Below are 19434 nucleotides of genomic sequence, written 5' to 3' on the forward strand. Positions count from 1 at the left end.
GAAATGGTGATTTTCTGTAGTAAAGAAAGACTAATCTGTTAGTCCTACCGAATTAGAGTTCGACCTCTGGGTCAGTTAACGTATACCTCGGGGTGTTTGCAGATGTGCCCTGCTCCCTCCAGGCCCCATTGTCTGTTGTGGCTCTAGCAACCTGAAGGTGGTGTTGCGTCCTCTGAGACAATGTGCTTCCTTAAGCTGAGCTGGACGGATATGCAGTCCTGAGATTTTGTTATATTTGAAAATTATTTAAAGCTTTGGACATGAATCCTATTTTTCTTTAATTTGTCTAAAATCTAGGGCCTTCCTTTGGGGCTATTCACTGCAGAGGCTTTTCTACAAAATATGAAATGTGATTTGTTGCAAGTTTGAATGACATGCTGCACAGTGTAGCTTGCGGATATCTCGCATTGTGCTGTCTTTGTAGAACGTTAGGTTGGGACGGGGCCATAAGTTCATCTGAAAACTGTACCATGCTTGTTTGGATCTTCCAGTACCCACCACCCTTGATTCCTCCCCGGGGAGAAGTCAATGCTGCTGATGCCTTTGATATTGGCTCATTTGATGAAGAGGATACCAAAGGGATTAAGGTACACATGCGATCATTTATTTATTTTTATTTTTGGATGGGGTGATTTCTGTTGGAAATCAAACTTAGTGGTTGTTTTAATATTGGGCTGTTTGTAGTATTTAACTTACAAATAAGTATCAACATATTTGAAGAATGTGTAAGTTAAGGATCTAAATTAAAGGCTTTGAAAGCTTTCTTCAGACTAATAATTTTATTTTTGAGGAACTGCATGGTAAAATATTATTGATTTGGAATATTTGTGATTGAAATAAAACTTGAATTATACCTGAAGCAGGGAAAACAGCTGTGTGATATCAAACCTACTTCCCTAGTGCAAAAGAGCCAGCTGTCTCAATTCTTCTAAGTTTTTAGATCTCCTCGTGTTAGGATGAAAGAGCAAACAGCATGAATCATTTTGCATTTCTCAATCAAAGGTGAAATAATCACTGTTTTTTTTAATATAATCCTCTGCATTTTTCAAACTTTTGTTCATATCGTTATTCCCCCAAGTAGAGACAAGACATAATTAGAGATGGTGAGTCATGAGAGAAGATCATTCTGTTTAAGATGCTGGGTCAAAGTGTATCACTACATCAAGCTCTCACCTACCCCCATGCTGGCAGCTTGCCCCAGGCTCTCCCCCCTGCCCCTGGGTCGTCCCTGTTTCTTCTCAGCTGTCCCCATTTACACCCTTCTGACGCAAACCCGCCTTGCCTTCCCCACCAAGTAGCTTCCTTCTCCAGAAGGCTGCAGCACTATTAAAACACACACCTGTGAGGTGTAAATAAAAGAGTGGCAAGTAACATGCAAGGGACTAGCAGGAGCTATAACTGGAGACACGTAGGACTGGGACCAACTAGGCTGTGGGACAGAAAAGGCAGTAAATGGCTGGAAGAAGATGGGAGGATTGTGGGGAAGGAGAGCAGCTATCGGGAGCAACATGTACAGGCCAGGTGCACCTGGGGAACCCAGTGGCAGCTGGTCAGAGCTAGGGGCCCCAGGAGATGAGGGGCTGGGCCATGATGGTGATTGGGGTGTTCATGGGACCAGCTTTTCTGGTGTTGGAGGTTAGGTGAGGGCAAAGTGCAGAGGACCCAGGTCACAGGGCTGTGAGGATTGCTGACCAACTGAGGGACACCCTTCTGTGGTCTGGAGCAGTGGCTGGGGTCAGCATTGAGACCGATGCCTAGACCTGTATACCACCAGGCATTGTCTGTAGCCGGAACCATTGATACCTGTCAGGTATATGAGTATTCAGCAGTGCTTTGTGGAACAATCCATTTACAAAGATATTTAAAAAATTTACTGCTGTCACAATAGAATTTTTTCACCTGCTATATACCACTATCTATTCATCAGAGTACTAAAAATAAAACACTATTACGTGGGCGCCCACGAACATTTTTTGATGTTAAAAAGAGATGATCATACTTAAAAATGTTGTAAACCAAGATCTAGGCTTTGGAGTCAGACAGACTGGGCTGGGATCTGCCACTGAGCTGAGTGAATGAGGGCCATTCTGCAACCTCTCGAGTCTTGGCTTTCTCACCTGTAAAGTGGTGGTTTCATTGCCAAGCTTTCTCTGAGGATAAATGAGGTGGCCTGCTGAAGGCTACAGGCATATAGTCAATGCTTGACAAACTAGTAGCGTCTACTATTATGTTTTGGTTCTTCCTGAGCAAGAGCTGAGAAAGAGCACACTTAGAACAAGAAGTCCTGTCTGGTAGGGATTCAGCTGTAGACAAGAAGCCCAGGTCCTGCCCCCGTGAGAGCTGAGTCCAGCAGGGAGGGCAGGGGACTGCATTTTAAGAAACTATCTTTTAAAAACAGCCCAAATAATACATTTTCTTTAAAAGGGTGGGGGAAAACTCACCTCATGTAAGCGTAAGTTCTTTTTTAAAAAAATTCATTTTCAGCAAGGTGGGCTCAGTCATAAAGATCAAGTCTTTCTGAAATTATAGGCGGTAGAACAGTGTCTATTAAACAGAGTTGGCCATTTCAGAATAACTGCCTGGGCAAGGAGCATGCTTTGACTCTTTGCCAGACTGTTCAGAGCCTGTCCCTGTGTGCCTGATCTCAGGTGCTCATCGGACCTTGAGGTTTTCAACACCCCATCACTCACACACACTCACACACGCACCTCCAGTCCCATTCAGAGCAACTGAGGGGCTCAGTTATGGGCTTAGATAGAATCTCTGAAGAAAACAGAAAGAGGAAAAACTCTACAGGTCAAAGCAACCTCAGAACCAACAGATTATTAGAATAGATCAATGAGACTGGATGGAGTAGGCCCCATTTGGGATGTGGGATGCAGCTTCTTCTGGTGTTCTGTTGATTTGCTAAGGGAGTGTGTGCAAGTGCCTTAGCCTCCCTGGTCTTTCTTGCCTTCTTAGTATTTCGCCTGTTATGATACCTACCCCTGCTTATCTTTCAAGGAGTAAGCAAATCAAGTTTCTAAGGAGGTCTGTGCTTCTAAGACAAGCATGTATTTATCAGCAGGCTTGCTAGTATTTCCGCCATGAAAATATAGTTCACATGCAGAAAACCATTTTCTTTGCTCATATTCAAAGTGCAGCCTTACCTAGAGGGCAGAAAGAAGAATTTTGAATAGTCGTTTGGAAGAAAAACGCTACCATTAAGTGTAATTTTTGTTACAGCGGCTCTTAAAGGCTCCATTGCCTAAACTCCCCGTATATCTTGAGATTTCTTATACATATGATCATGATGTCAAACTGTAAATAGTTGGAAGGTTCATGGAATTAATAGGAAGCTCAGCTTCATTTACCTTTTGTTTTTCTAACTTTTCAGATTAATTGAGGGTAGGTTCAAAAGCCCTCTTGGCTTCTCCCTTATAACTGTTTCTGAAACTATAGAAACAGTTTTCCTACCTATATAAACAAAATATCCTTACCATAATTGAAATTTTACTTTGTTGTCAGAATCTCTTAGTAGTTCAAGTAAAATCCTATATATGTGAGTTTTTGTTGGCAAAACATGTCATGAAGATAGTATACAAGATTGGGTTGAATGTAGCTGATCTAGGACTGAAAGTGAAGTGCTCATCAGTTCTGTCTGTGGATGCTAATTGCTTGAGTTGTCATTAGCAGAGATTTATGATAACTAATAACCTGCCTCGAAATGATTACTGCTGCCATCTAGTCATCTTCCTATATAGAGTTATGATAGAGTCACCATGGATGTGGCGCCGCGGACTCTTACCTTTGTAAGTATGTTAAATCATAAATATCTTGATTTCTTAAAATAATCAGCTACTTGATTGCGACCAAGAACTCTACAAGAACTTCCCTTTGGTCATCTCTGAACGCTGGCAGCAAGAAGTAACGGAAACAGTTTATGAAGCAGTAAATGCAGACACGGATAAAATTGAGGCCAGGAAGAGAGCTAAAAATAAGCAACTTGGCCACGAAGAAGGTAAAATAGCTCACGTGTCTCAATACATTTCTAATGCAGTAAATTTTCAAGATTTCTTGTAAAGCTGAAAAAGTATTTGGGTCGTAAGGTATTTTCCAGTCGAGAAGAAAGCAATGCCATAAATCGCTTTAGTTTGCTCTGGCTTGGAAGAGCTCAGTCTAATATTTCAAAGTCTTCAGTCAGCACACAAATAAGTCTATGGAGACAGGTGGCCGGGTTTCTTTAGTATGCCCTTTTATCCTGGAGTGCTTGGGGACTGGTTTGGAGGTTTTTTCCTTGCAGATTGAGTATGACGGTGTCAGGAGTGGGGCTGGTGTCATTGGTGTGTGCCCAGTGCGGTCATCTGGGCACCTGACTCAGTTTAGTCCTCTGTTGTCATCACCTTGAGACTCTTAGTCATTTTTGAACAAGGGGCCTGCATTTTCATTTTGCACTGGGGCCCGAGAAGTATGTAGCTGGTCCTGGCGAGGAACTTAGTACGACACGTCACTTGTCAAGAGAGGTAAATGTCCCCCATTCAAGTACTAACCAGGCCCAACCCTGCTTAGCTTCCAAGATCAGACGACATCGGGTGTGTTAGGGTGGTATGGCCGTAGATAAGAGAGTTAAATATATAAAGACATTTATATTACAAACAGCATTTTAAAAATTGGGCCAGGCGCAGTGGCTCATGTCTGTAATCCCAGCGCTTCGGGAGGCCGAGGCAGGAGGACCACTTGAGTCCAGAAGTCCAAGACCAGCCTGGGCAACATGGTGAAACCCCATCTCTACAAAAAATAAGAATTAGCCAGGCATGGTGGCATGCACCTGTAGTCCCAGGGACTGGGGGGCCGAGACAGGAGGATCACTTGAGCCCAGGAGGTTGTCTGCAGTGAGCTGAGATTGTGCCACTGCACCCTAGCCTGGTTGACACAGCGAGAAGCTGTCTCAAAAAAAAAATTGCCAAACTGTATTTTTATGTAAATAATTCAATGCCCTACTAAACATAACATCAAGTAGGAAACATAAGTTTTAAATAAATCAGTCATTCTCGATTCACTGAATATGGTTACTCTTGATTTTTCTAAGATTTCATGAATTTTGGATAATTAAATTTATTGTAGTTGATGATTATGTTAAGATGTAATTTCATTTTCCCTCTGAGCAAAGACCCTTGCAAGGTTAACCTAATGTAACAAGAACGACCAGAAACTCTTTCACTCTATTAATAGGTTACTTTGGTGGCAGCATCTTGGTATAGGATTCCTTGGTCTTATCTGACAATTTCCCTGTGGCATTTAAAGTGTCTTCAATTCTGGATGACTTACTCTTTATATAAACGTTGCCAGAATACACCAAGGGAATCCTGCATTCTTTTAACTCTGCTTACCTCAATTCTGCAGGGATACACAGCCTTTATTTGTAAGCTCTTCTTTTTTTTTCAAGATGGAGTCTCACACTGTCACCTAGGTTGGAGTGCAGTGGCGCGATCTCGGCTCACTGCAACCTCCGCCTCCCAGGTTCAAGTGATTCTCCTGCCTCAGCCTCCCAAGTAGCTGGGATTACAGGCGCCCACCACCACGCCTGGCTAATTTTTTGTATTTTTAGTAGAGATGGGATTTCACTATGTTGGCCAGGCTGGTCTTGAACTCCTGACCTCATGATCCGCCGGCCTCGGCCTCCCAAAGTGCTGGGATTACAGGCATGAGCCACTGCGCCTGGCCGTAAGCTCTTCTTTAGAGAACAGGTCCATCGTGATCACACTGGGGTGTGTTTGCCACAGCAGATTTTACACAGGAAATTGAATCAATGTGGACTTGCTCAAGGGGGGGTCATGATGTCAGTAGAATCCTGATTAATTGGATCCGGAAATATATATAGATCTTCCTAAGCATGTTCAAGTGTATCCTTCTAGTTAGAGCTGTAATTAGAAAGTTTAGCAAATCAATGAATTTATCTTCCTGTGTTAGTAAGTAATTCGTGCATAAGTAGGTCTTGGCTGACAATCTCAGAGGTCACCTTTATAGAAAAATATAGTCTAGGCTTAGATTCCTGAAAAAAAAAATTATAATAAAGTCGGTCCTCCACATCTCAGGTTCTGCATCTGTGGGTTCGACCAACCATGATCAAAAATAGCTGGAGAAAAACAATAAGAATAACAATACAACAATTAAAAATAATGCAAATAAAAGCCATACAGCAGGGGTTCCCAACCCCTGGGGGGAGGCCAGTTAGGAACTGGGCTGCACAGCAGGAGATGAGTGCTGGGCAAAGGAGCATCACCACCTGAGCTCCGCCTCCTGTCAGCTCAGCAGTGGCCTGAGATTCTCATGGGATTGCAAACCCTGTTGTGAACTGCGCACGTGAGGGATCTAGGTTACGTGCTCCTTATGAGAATCAAATGCTTGATCTGAAGTAGAACAGTTTGAACCCAAAACCATTCCTCCATCCCCGTCTGTGGAAAAATTGTCTTCCACGAAACTGGTCCCCAGTGCCAAAAAGGTTCGGGACCACTGCTACACAGTATAACAACTATTTATGTGGCATTTACACTGTGTTAGGTATTATAGGTAAACTAGAGGTGATTTAAAGTTTATAGGAGGATATATGTAGGTTCTATGCAAACACCATGCCATTTTATATTGACAACTTGAGCATCTACTGATTTTGGTATCTTCTAGGGTCCTGGAACTTATCCCTTGTGGATACCAAGGGATGACTGTGCTCATATTTTAAATAGATTTTGGAAATGCAAGCACTTCTCAGTGCAAACGACAACTCTATCCTTCCCCATCACCACTGACCCTCCCTGGCCCTCCCTCTCTTTTGTTCTTTACCTACTTGTCTCCAGATGACACGACATGGGTTTTACTTGTTTACTTATGGTCTGAAACACTCACTAGATTGTAAGCTCTGCAGGCGTTTTTGTCTCTTTTATTCTCTGCTGAACCCAGAATATCTGGAACGTGCCCAGCACCTGGGCATTCATGTGATACTTGTTGAAGAAATGAGTGTTTGAGTGAATGATTTTAGCAGAATCACCAAAGCCTTTAATACAGACTTTAAAATTAACCTTTTTTTTTTTTTTAAAGACGCAGTCCTTCACTATAAAAATGTAATCAGGACTCAACAATGTCTGTGAATTATCTCTATATGTAACTATGTATTTGAGGAATAAACCTAACATTAAGCTGAGGAATGAACCATTTTTGATCCTTATGTTACCTTAAATTACTTAGACAAGAAAATTCCCACTATTATTATTTTTAAGATAAAAGGGAAATTAAAGGGGGAATCTCAACCCCACATAAAGGCGAAGGCACTTTGGGGATAGCTTGGCTTTAAATACCCTCTATTCTCCAGTTCTCATTATACATAATGAAAAGAGTTTGGAAACTAACTTTTGCCCTCCCAGAGCGATAAATGAACATCATGGATTTATCAGCATATTGAGAAGCAATCATTTACTGTGTGAGCAGAGAGAGCTGCAGAACCCTCTGATCTTTAGATCCCCAGTACACATGCATTAAAACTAAAATCGTGACTTCTGTACTGTGTTCTATTTATAGAAACCTGCTTTTTCCAAAAAGTATGTCTGTTCTTTTTTCAGAGAATAATGCTGCTAAGACATTTTGTTTCAGAGCCTATTTAACTCCTAGTGATTTTGTATTCCTCAGATTATGCTCTGGGGAAGGACTGTATTATGCACGGGTACATGCTGAAACTGGGAAACCCATTTCTGACTCAGTGGCAGCGTCGCTATTTTTACCTCTTTCCAAATAGACTTGAATGGAGAGGAGAGGGAGAGTCCCGGGTAAGTCTAAGGCAGTCTCACCAAGCATGTTTCCCATTACGTACAATGGTATATGGTTATTTCATGTTGCTGACATGTTTTATACAGTATCCTCCGAAACTCTGTGATTCTATTTTACTGGTATACATGAGATTGTAATGTGCAAACTTTAACTTGTTTTTAAACTTCCAAGTCAAGGAACAACTTGGTAATACCTGAAAATAGAACATGCTTTTTAGTGAGGTCAGGAGCACCACATCATCAGATGGATTTGAAGAAGGCTGGAGAGCAGTTAGACAGATCTAAAAAGAAAAGACAGGCTGGACTTTGAAGTCAGACAGAGGTGTTCAGCTCCACTGCTGAGTGTCTCTGGGACTTTGAACACATCACATTGACTCTCTCAGCCTCCGTTTTCTCATCTGTGAAATGAGGGAAACAGAAATCATAACAACTGCAGTCAGCCCTCTATATCCACAGATCCCCATCCTGGGATTCAAACAACCAAGGAGAGAAAATACTCGGGAAAAAACAATTAAAAATAACAAAACAATGAAAAGTAATACAGAAAAAAACAACACAGTCTAACGACTATTTACATAGCATTTACGTTGGAGGTGATTTAGAGTATACAGGAGGATGTGTGAAGGTTATATGCAAATACGATACCATTTTATATCAGCAACTTGAGCATCTGTGGATTTTGTATAATTCGGACCTGGGCGGATTATACATTTATTATGCTACTCGGGGGTTTCTGGAACCAGTCCCCTGTGGATACCAAGGGATGACTGTACTGTAATTTTTGCATGTTTATCTGAGGTCAAGTGCTGTTAAAAAAAAAAAAAAAAAAAAAAAAAAAAAAAAAAAAACTCCATGTGTTTAGGAACCTTTGAGGGTCCAACTCTCATTTTATAAAGAGGAAAGCAGGCTCAGAAGAGGAAAGTCTGCCACCCAAAAACACAACTGGACAGTTAGGAGGTGGAGGGGTGACTCAGACCAGGTCGTCCTGTGCCCTCAGTCTCTCCATTGTACAGCCTCTCCTAGTTGGGTCAAATAAAATGTCCTAGGCCATGACACCTGGCACAGAGGTGAGGTCACCAAAAGATACTTCCTTGTGTCTCCACCTTGTTGAGAATTTGTAGGTGGATCATACAACAGACAGCAAGATGTAGCTGCCCTCTAAGATCCTTTCGAGAGCTAATGTTTGTGAACAAGATAAAAAGAAATTTCTGATCCACACTGTACCTTTCAGCAAATCAGGCAGCATTTATTAAGTGCCTACTGTGTGAGGAGCCCAGGGCTTGTCAACAAGGAAGGAGCCAACCCTGGTGGAAGGCATCTTTTCTTTTCTTGTGGGGTGGGGGGGTGGGGAGCCTGATGAGTCATCGTAAGCAGGACAATGGCCCCAAACACTCAAAACATTGTTTATGTGTTGGATGTGTTGGAATATCACACATCTGTTCTCCAGGGATCAGAAGTGTGGAAAACAGGGCACCTAAATCTCATGTATTTGACTTTGGACTGTATTTTTAGTTTACTGTTGGCAAAGTTTTCATTCAATTAGAATGATTACAATTGCATATCACTCCATTTCTTTGAAAAGAAACAAGATCTTCCCAACCATCACTCCTGCCATTGAAGTTATTTTTGAAAAATTAGAGTCTAGGATCTAAGTTCCAATTAATAAGATTCTTCTGGGGACCCTGAAGTGTAACTCAGGGGTGGGAAGCATCAAAGTAGCTCCCGAAAGCTCACTGTATTTCCAGGTAATGAGCGGACCTGGGCAGATTATACATTTATTATGCTACCCACTGGCATATTAAAAGTAAATCACCCCACTTTTCAGGATGTTTGAAAACTTAAAAAACAAAACTTACCTTTGTTTCACATTGGATGCAATAAATGAGCTTGGTTTTAAAAGATTCAACATTTAGTGTTCTATTTGAGAAGCTATATAATGTGCATGAGCAGAGTTGTAAGTCTAAGTAAGGAAGAAAGAAACCTGAGTGTTTATCAGGGTGCCGTTTCTCATTCAGGATTCCTGAAGTATTTATTAAAAAACAAAACAAAACTGTAAGACGGTAAGGAACTCATGACACTATAGCATTCACCTTAAGCAATAATACTGTAGACTTTTTTTTTTTTTTTTGAGACAGAGTCTCGCTCTGTCGCCCAGGCTGGAGTGCAGTGGCGCGATCTCGGCTCACTGCAACCTCCACCTCCTGTGTTCAAGTGATTCTCCTGCCTCAGCCTCCCGAGTAGCTGGGACTGCAGGTGCCCGCCACCACACCGGGCTAATTTTTGTATTTTTAGTAGAGATGGGGTTTCACCATCTTGGCCAGGCTGGTCTTGAACTCCTGACCTCGTGATCCACCCACCTTGGCCTCCCAAAGTGCTGGGATTACAGGCGTGAGCCACCGCGCCTGGCCTATAGACCTTTTAATCTTTTAATGAAACCACCTCTATTTATGACATCATTGGGATATTATCAAAATATTGTTAGCTTACAAGCTGACATCACTAAACATTTACTGAGTTGCTGCCTTAAAACTGAACCACACACCTTTGGCTCACATAAATCGCATGTGTCTCTGTTGCTTCCTCACAACGTTATTGACAGAATGTATATGAGTGTGCCACACAGCAAGTATACTTGCGATTCATCATCATTCAAAATCAGTTCTGTGTTGAGGGAACAGCTTTGCCATTTTTCCTTAGCAAAACGTTGCTTTCTCTGCAGTTTTCCTTGAAGCATTATGATTTGAACTTTTGTGTGTGTTCCTTTATAGCCATTTTCCCCTTCTAGAATATCATCAAAGAAAGAAAACCGAATGCGTTTTCTTCTTTTACTTGTTCTAACTTGGTAGTTTTTGGTATTACTACTTAAGAAATCACAAAATAATTTGAATTTTGAATTTCTGTTTTTACGGTTAGCAAAATTTACTGACAATGGAACAGATTCTCTCTGTGGAAGAAACTCAAATTAAAGACAAAAAATGCATTTTGTTCAGAATAAAAGGAGGGAAGCAATTTGTCTTGCAATGTGAGGTGAGTTTTTATTTTTTCTTAGGGGAATGTTAGAATAATTAAATATTCAGCAAAGTTGGCTGCCTGGCTATAAAACATTTTCTTATGCCATGTTTTATCACTTACAAACTTAGTAAGAAAGCCCCAAAGTACAAGGTTTTTAGCAAATTCATCATTATTTTTAAAAAGGCAAATATTATTAGAAAATGGCAGGAGGATGTACGTGGAATAATGTCATTACTCTACCTGGAAAATCTGCTCAGTATTTAATAGGGCCTAGAATTTTATTTGTTCTATAACTTTGAAGATTTTTCGGCATGTTTGATGTTAAGGTTTATATATTTTGATAAATATAAGATGGCAAACTGAAATGCCATCTTCTCTAAAGGAAAATGCCATCTTTTCCTCGAAGTTACATTGTAACACAAGTTTCATTCCCGGACACTTCGCGACTGGTGTACTAGTATGTATGTGTTTTAAGAGGGCATATTTAGAGAAATAAAGACGTATTAGATGCAAAAAAATCATTTTTACTAACATCAGTACTACATTGCATACATGAATATATATTTAAAAAATTAATTTGTCAAAACTCATTCCCCTACATTATTACAGATTTCAGTTGTTTTAGAAATCAAAAGTAATATCTAAACAAATTAAAGGCAGTGATTCTCCAAGTGGGATTGTACTGGAATCATCTAAAGGGTTTTAATGTGGCCTTTCCCTGCTCTTCTCAAGAGATTCTGGAGAAGGTGTCAGCGTGACCCATCAGCTAGCGATGCCACTGGGGGTGGACACGTAGGGTGTGCTTCCTTCAGGGGTTCCAGGTACGCCAGTAATCAATAGGGGCACCCACCGTTGTTGGCCAAATGGGTGAGCCCGTCACAACGTCTGCCTTTGTATTCCCCCTCAGAGTGATCCAGAGTTTGTGCAGTGGAAGAAAGAGTTGAACGAAACCTTTAAGGAGGCCCAGCGGCTGTTGCGTCGCGCCCCGAAGTTCCTCAACAAACCTCGGTCGGGCACTGTGGAGCTCCCGAAGCCATCCCTCTGTCACAGAAACAGCAACGGCCTCTAGCACCCAGGAACAGGGAGGGTCCTCGCGGAGGACACACCAGGGTCTCAGCCTTTTGGGGTGAACGAGGATGAGGCATCTGATCTATTCGCTACCGGGACTCCTCCAGGCTCCCGAGAGGAGTCGGGACCCTTCGGCTCGGGGTCAGCTCAGCTCCCTGCCTTGTCACACTTGTCCACATTCAAAACTACTGAAGAAATAAAAGTTCTTTTTTTTTGCTACACACTTTGATACCTATGAACCTAGAACTTGAAGTGACTCCTACTTATCACGTAAATTTTTATGTCTGATATCAAACATCTTAGACTTTCCAGGATGGAATTTAAAGATGTTCAGTGTTGGGTAACAGATTGCCCTAAGCATTGCCACATTTTCTGTCTAGTCACTGCTGATTTTCTATGTCTTTGCTCCATACTGCTGGGGGATGGGAGAGCCACAGTGTGTTTCTTTTGTGCACTTCACAACTGACTTCTTGTCCTGGGGTTAAAAGTTGAAGATATTTTTTGACAATATTTAAAGTTGAAGATATTTCTGCACTTGGGTCCTCCTCTGGGAGCCGCACTCACATGACTTCCCTGCCTCTGACCAGTCTGTTCCGGGGCCGGCCCCCTCAGCCAGGTGGGAATGATGGACACGTACTCTCCAAGTGTATGGGATTAACAGATCATTGAAGGCATTCATCCGTCCATCATTGGAAAGATTTACAGTGATTCTGAAGGACAGGCCGTGGAGTTTTAGGTTTCAGGGGCAAGAGCAGTTTTCAAAAGTCTTTGAGTCCGGTGTGCGCGAGTCGACAAGCAGTACCTGGTGTGCAGGAGCACTCGTGGGTGAGTCCGTCTCGGGTCTCGACAATTAGCAGTTGTGTGACAGTCATTCTGGTTCCTTCTGCCTGACCCTGGGAGACATATCAGTAATGGATGTACAAAACCAGGTCTGTTTTACATCTTAGTATAATTTAAGATGAATTGTATTGAAAAAATGCTGAGGAATGAATGTGTCAAAATGGGTTAACTGTGTATATTGACTTTCATGTCATCATCCATCTGTCATGAATGAATGATACTTTGCACTGGGCTGTACGACAGTGAGGTCCTTAGGGCATGAAGCCTTTTTCCTGGTCCCAGGAGCATCTGCCCTGTGAAGTTTGTTTTCTCCCACTGCCTCCAGGCCCCACTGATACCCCCAAATAGATGCTGGGTTATGAGAACCAGCGAAGTCCCCCACGTCATCAGTCTTAAAAAAAAATAATTTTACAAATCCACGTATTTGTCCCATTCTTGGAGTAGTTTTAGTGTATGTCTTTAAATTAACTACTAACAATATAAATAACTTGACATCATAATTGTCTGCATCCTGTCCTTGATATTTTTAGCAGTTCCAAATCTTTGTTTGCTGTGTTCATGGGCAAAGTAAGTACTTTTTAATGCAGTTATTTTGAGAGTTTGGAAGATAAATTACCAAAAGGGTCCATTATTTCATAAGAGTTACTTTGCAAAAAAAAAATGTGGGGTTTTTTTGTCTATCTCAACCACTAGTTGGGGTTTAAATTAACATACATTTTCTACTCTCTGTTATTTCCAGTGTGGGAGGAGGGATGTACTACTTATATGCATTCTCCTTATTTAAAAAGGAAGAATAGTATTCAAATTCTGTTTAAACACACACACACACACACACACACACACACACACACACACACACACCCCAGAAGCAGAAAAGCCATTGTTCCTAAAGAGTGACCGTCTTCCCAGCCCTGGTTAATTCTAGCTGTGACTGATGCCATTCCTGTCTGCCTCTCAAGCTCATAGGTTCTCAGCATGTGCAGTTGAGGATGCGCTGGGCCTCATGCCTGTTCTAGATCTCCAGGATAAAGGGCCTGCTGTTGACTCCACCAGGGTCTTGGCTTAGCGTCTAATATCTCGTACCTAGGGCGTGAGCTGCACAAACGTGTTCAGAAAGATTATTCAACTTTCCCATACTTGCTCTAAAATTGAGCTGATCCGCATCTCTTTCAAAAACTAGAATTTCTGCTCTAAGAATGGAACATAAGGCTCCTCTCCCTTTTAGAAAAGATATATGAATTGGAAAATGCCCTGAAAGTCCTTTTGCTTCAAACAAAAGTGTAAATTTTTACACTTCCCCAACTCACATTTGATTTCTAATGATATGGTTGGGAAGTACATCTAGATGTCATTTATTAAAAGTACTTTGTTAGACTAGATTGAGCTGCTTCTGAGGGTGGTCACCAGTTGTGTTGGGGTCTGGTTTGAATGTCTTCTGCCAAAATGTTGTGATGGAGGTGTTTCTGCGACCAGACACAGGATACCACTGTGTCTGCACCCGGTTGCCTGCATGGCCAGAGGAAAAGTCAGTCGTATTAAACATCATGGTATACTTGGCTGTTGTTTTTTCAAATTTTTTAATTTTTTTGGGATAGGGCCTCGCTCTGTCACCCAGGCTGGAGAACAGTGGGATGATCATGGCTCACTGCAGCCTTGAATTCCTAGGTTCACGCAATCCTCCCGCATCAGCCTCCTGAGTAGCTAGGACTACAGGTGCATGCCACCTTTCCTGGCTAATTTATTTTTTGGGTAGAGATAGGGGTGTTGAACTCTTAGGCTCAAGTGATCCTCCTTCCTTGGCCTCCCAAAATGCTGGAATTAGAGATGTGAGCCACCATGCCCATCCAAGTAGTACTTGGATATTTTAGAAGGTTTTCCAAGTGTTACATAATTCCTAGATGTTCACCCTTATTACACTCCAACTATTAAAAAGGTCAAAATTCAGCCTATGTTTTTTCATTATTTTAGATTTCTATGGTTGGGATATTTTAACATTGATGAGAAAAATAATTGAGGTTGATATTTTTACAAAATCATGCTATAATAAGGCTTGATTTCATGATTCAAAAGAATCAATAAGGCCTAAAAATAATAGATTAAGCTGCTATGTAAGATATATATGGAATAAATTAGAAACTTTCGTGAATCCAGGTTCATTATTTTTAACCTAAAACATTCTCTTTGGTTCATTCATCCCCTCATGTCATGGGGGCTCATTGGTTTTCCTTTTTTGTCATATTTAAGTATGATTTTTCAACAAAACTTCTAGAAGTCAGCTTATTATGTCAACATTCATGCAAAGTGCTCATGCCTCTGATTGGTCCATTCACTGACGTGACAATTTCAGGTCCTATGTTTAAAAAGAAGGGGCCAGCCGGGTGCGATGGCTCACGCCTGTAATCCCATCACTTTGGGAGGCCGAGAGGCGCGGTTCACGAGGTCAGGAGATTGAGACCATCCTGGTTAACACAGTGAAACCCCGTCTCTACTAAAAATACAAAAAAAATTAGCTGGACGTGGTGGCGGGCGCCTGTAGTCCCAGCTTCTCGGGAGGCTGAGGCAGGAGAATGGCGTGAACCTGGGAGGCGGAGCTTGCAGTGAGCCAAGATCGCGCCACTGCACTCCAGCCTGGGCGACAGAGCGAGACTCCATCTCAAAAAAAAACAACAAAAAAAACGTTGGTGGGGAGCTAAATATCCAGTGAGATGCACTGAGGAAAGGAAGCATTTTGCTCAAGACAGCAGCAGCAACAAACAATGGTCTGTTTGTTGCAAACAAGATGTAGCTTGATTTCTGGTCTGACATACGCCATATACGGATATTAGAAACAATTGTTTGAAGGCCACATTGGTCATCTACAAAGTAATGTTTACCAATTGATGACAGGGATTTAACTAGATTAAAAAGATCAAAGTGTGGTTTTTCTGTGCTTTTTAAAATTTCACTTGGAATTTGTAGCTGGGCCAATTCAACACATTTTACTTTTCAGTGGAATTGATTTTTCTAATGTTTCAGAATTTTAACATATCAAGAAGAAAACAAGGTTCTCAAAGTCTGGCCTCTTTTGCATGATGTAAACCTATAGAAATGCTTTGAAATGTGCTGGTGTAAGATAAGAGTTCTCTTGTATGATTTAATCATATGCAGTGTTGTCTCAGTTACGTTCAGGAAAATGTTTCTGTGTCATTCAGAGATACTTGATGAATTAACACCTCCCACCCTGAGTGAGAGGTTGACTTGTTGGGAGATGATTTGGGCATTGGGATCTGTGACAGGTGGGGGCTGGGCTGGGTGCCACAAAGAGAATAGTGGTAGAAATCGGGCGAAGGAAGAAAGAAGTTGCTGGTAAAAATCATTACACCATAAAGCACCAAGGAAATAACTGAGTTAAAACAGATGAAGTTTCTTTCCCCCACCCCATAACAGGAGATTTTTCCTTATGATAATTATTCTAAGACTTGGTCACTTTGTTTTTGAATGTGGAGCTGCTGAACTCAATCAGAAGCCATTTGCTGCCTATCAGGACTTTCTGAAGAAGTTCTTTGCCTCTGCCTACCCTCTGGCACCCTCCCATGAAGGCACAGGAGACCCAGAGCTAAAGCATTACCAGGCCATCTCCAAAACACCCCGTGTGTGTGTGTGTGTGCGCTCTTTGCAGCCCCCGAGGTGGAGAGGCAGTGTCTGGTTCACTGTGAATGCGTTGCCCCATTGGTCAATTGGGGACACTGTTACAAATCCATCGAAGTCCTGGTAAAACTGTCAGAGTAACAGGCCTCTTCTGTTCTGCCCTGCTCACTTCCACAGTGAGTTACCAGCCTGGGCAACACAGCAAGACCCCATCTCTAAAAAAAAAATTTTTTTTAAGTAATTAACAGTTTAAATTTTTTCCTAAAGATTTAACATGATTTTTCCCTCCTATGTAAAGTTTACTGGAGAGACTTGAATTAATTACTTAAATTCATGCTAATATGATTTTTTTAAAAATCCAGGTCACATTTTAACAAAGTTTATTATGGAACAAATGAAATTGGAACTCTAAAATGGTACTCCTTGGCTTCCTCAAGTCACAATGAACTGTATATTTTCTTTGTCCTTAAGGACTAAGATAGTTGTTTTATTTTAGCAGAATATCAGAGATTACCACTCCTGCAGGCCCCCACAGCTGTCCCAATGGGGCTGTCTTTCTGACCTAGCTGTGTTAGCATTGACTGAGAAATGCAGGCTCCCAAATTTTAAATTGCCTTTATTAAAAACACAAAGAAACTACAGAAAATGGGTTAAGAGTATATGCATTTCATCAAACACATATAGGGAAAAAAATCCTTCATTTTAGAGTTAAATAACTCAGCTTTGTGTAGTAGAATTAGCTCTCCAGTATCTAACAATCTCAAAATCATCTCTGAAAACTGGTAACTATGCTTCCATTTTTAATTTTGTCCTAAATATCAGATGTCTTTGATGTAAGGGTAGGGAATGGAGAAATATTTTCAATTGTGTATTTGTATTACAAAGAACTTGAAATTTACTTTCTTAGTTAATTATATTAAATGATGTATATATTATATGTGGTTTATAAGCTCAACACTGGCCATTTTTTTAGTTTTATTGTTAAATGGTATTTTTCTATGTTTAATTATAATAGATTTGGCTTTTTCTGGATAGCATAAAGATCACTGAACTATATATATATAAGAAACAAGAGTTCTATTTTAGCACAAAAGCATTTTATATTATTTATTGAATCCGTAAGTTTGTTTTCGTCAAAAACATTCCATATTATTTCTGCTCCTTTTTATTTGTATAGTTTGTTATTTAAAGAAATGGCAGTCCTTCCTGTTCTTAATAAAATAAAATTGGAATAATGCACATAGCAATGTGGCCAACATCTCTTCTCACTACCATGGACTGTCTTCAACAACAGTTGATCTTCTGGTCTGTGCTGAGAGGCGCATGCACGTCTTTTGTCACATCGGGCAGCAAACCTGCTATGAAATACTGCTTTCATCTACCTCTTCAGAAGGCTTCTTGCTTGTTGGCAAGTACCCCAAAGGCTTTATTCTGGACTGGCTATCTCATAAAAGGATTTCTGTAAGACTTTGCAGTGTCATTCCCTCAGAACCTAGGTTTGTTTCTAAAGCCACGGTATTGTCCAGGAGCCCCTGTGCGTGGGGCAGGTAGCTATCCCTCCCATGTCGTTAGTACCTTTAGGATTTAAGGTACAACTGGACAGCATCATTCCTTCCCCTTATTGTGCCAAATCCCCACCATCAGCCTTGCCATTGCCTTAAGATTTGATTATTGCACCCGATTACCAAACCACTAAACAGAAAGGCCACCTTCACTCTTTGAAAAAGGCAAGCTGTGTTTAGAAACACTGCTTTTAAGAGTAGCACATTTGAGTGTGACTTTTTCCCCCCTTCACTATTTCAAAATGGTTTCGAAATGGGGTCTTAAAGGTAAGCGCCCTCATACGTGACTGAAGCTTTGTAAGAGGTCTTATATTTGAATGGACCCTTAAAGATTTATGTGAAATAGAATGAAGTCCTGTCTCTATGAGAGAACGTGCCTCCTCACTCATTTGTCTCTGTCTGTTTTCATAGCCATCAATATAGTAACGTATTTACTATGTTCTTGGCAAAGTAGAATACCCTGGAAGAAAGAAATCCATTTTCTATTGTGCATTGCTTACCAAGTGAAGCCAGTAAACTAGATACTGTAAATCTAGATATTGTACCTAGACAAAATATCATTGGTTCTATCTCTTTTTGTATCTATTGTGCCAGGGAAGGTTTATAATCCCTTCTCAGTATACACTTACTAATGCACGTCTGAAATAGTATCCCACGGGACATGCTGCTCCACGTCTGAGGTCACCTGCCCTGTGCGGGGCACACCACCATCAGCACCACCATTTTTACAGTTACTTTGGAGCTGCTAGACTGGTTTTCTGTGTTGGTACATTGCCTATATAAATCTTAATAAAAAGGATCTGTACAAAGATATCGACTTCCGTGTGCTGTTTTTCCCCTCAATTAAAAGCTGCATTTCTTTACCAAGCTGTTAAGATATCAGAAAGTGACTGATTGGAAAGAATCCCGACTCTGGGGGGAATTCACGCAGAGGCTGATTTTATATAGAGGAAGAAGGGGACTGCCGAAAGCATTTCTGCTGATTTGGTGGGTTGCTGGAGCATAGCCAAGTTCACAGTTTCAGGGTTTCAGACACCAGCGCTTGTGCCCCAGAATAACACATTGCAAACGAAGAGCCTGGAGAGCCTAGGTGGTGAGGAAATCCGGTAGGTCTGGCTCATCTAGAAGCTATTCCATGCTCCCCAGCCCACCACTGGGGGCCTTTGGATTCCCTCCCAGAAGACAAGACCTCTTGCCCCCATCCCTGCTCCCACAGAAATGTGCTGAGATGCTCCCTGTCTCCCACACCCCCCCGCCCCCCGGCATGGTGCCTGTCACTGTAAACCAGAAATGCAAGATGACAGTCCCCAAGCCACAGCTGCCTGGGCATGACTGTCTTCCTGTAGGTCCTCGGGTCAAGGGCAGGCTGGGTATCTCCTGCCTTTAAGCTGGCAGGGGTGGGGAATACCCTCTCTTTTGCTAGTTCAGGAAAGAAGGAAGTCACTATTGGTCCCTGTAGCCACTGAGTAACCCTGGGGTGTATTTGTGCTTGCCAATTTGAAAACCATTTTGCAAAATAGTTGACAGGGGAC

The 19434-nt window shown here is 41.5% G+C and overlaps 1 protein-coding gene across 3 annotated transcripts in view; it reads left to right on the top strand.

Moving 5' to 3' along the window:
* GRK3 (G protein-coupled receptor kinase 3) overlaps positions 1-18713 on the top strand; it is a 163205-nt gene extending 144492 nt beyond the window's left edge. For 2 of the 3 annotated variants that reach the window (XR_004030982.1, XR_004030983.1), the window contains 6 exons: positions 492-587; positions 3838-4000; positions 7657-7793; positions 10707-10820; positions 11713-12802; positions 17518-18713. Coding sequence is in view for 1 of the 3 variants with exons in the window: in XM_030815999.1 (XP_030671859.1) it covers positions 492-587; positions 3838-4000; positions 7657-7793; positions 10707-10820; positions 11713-11874 (672 nt within the window). In the remaining 2 variants the exon portion in view is untranslated. Of the gene's footprint in view, positions 1-491; positions 588-3837; positions 4001-7656; positions 7794-10706; positions 10821-11712; positions 14091-17517 lie in introns of those variants that run through there. The other variant, XM_030815999.1, reaches the window with a different exon arrangement.
* The last annotated feature ends 721 nt before the right edge of the window (positions 18714-19434 follow it).

This window comes from Nomascus leucogenys, chromosome 7b (assembly GCF_006542625.1).
Source record: "Nomascus leucogenys isolate Asia chromosome 7b, Asia_NLE_v1, whole genome shotgun sequence".
In the NCBI taxonomy this organism is placed as follows: Eukaryota; Metazoa; Chordata; class Mammalia; order Primates; family Hylobatidae; genus Nomascus; species Nomascus leucogenys.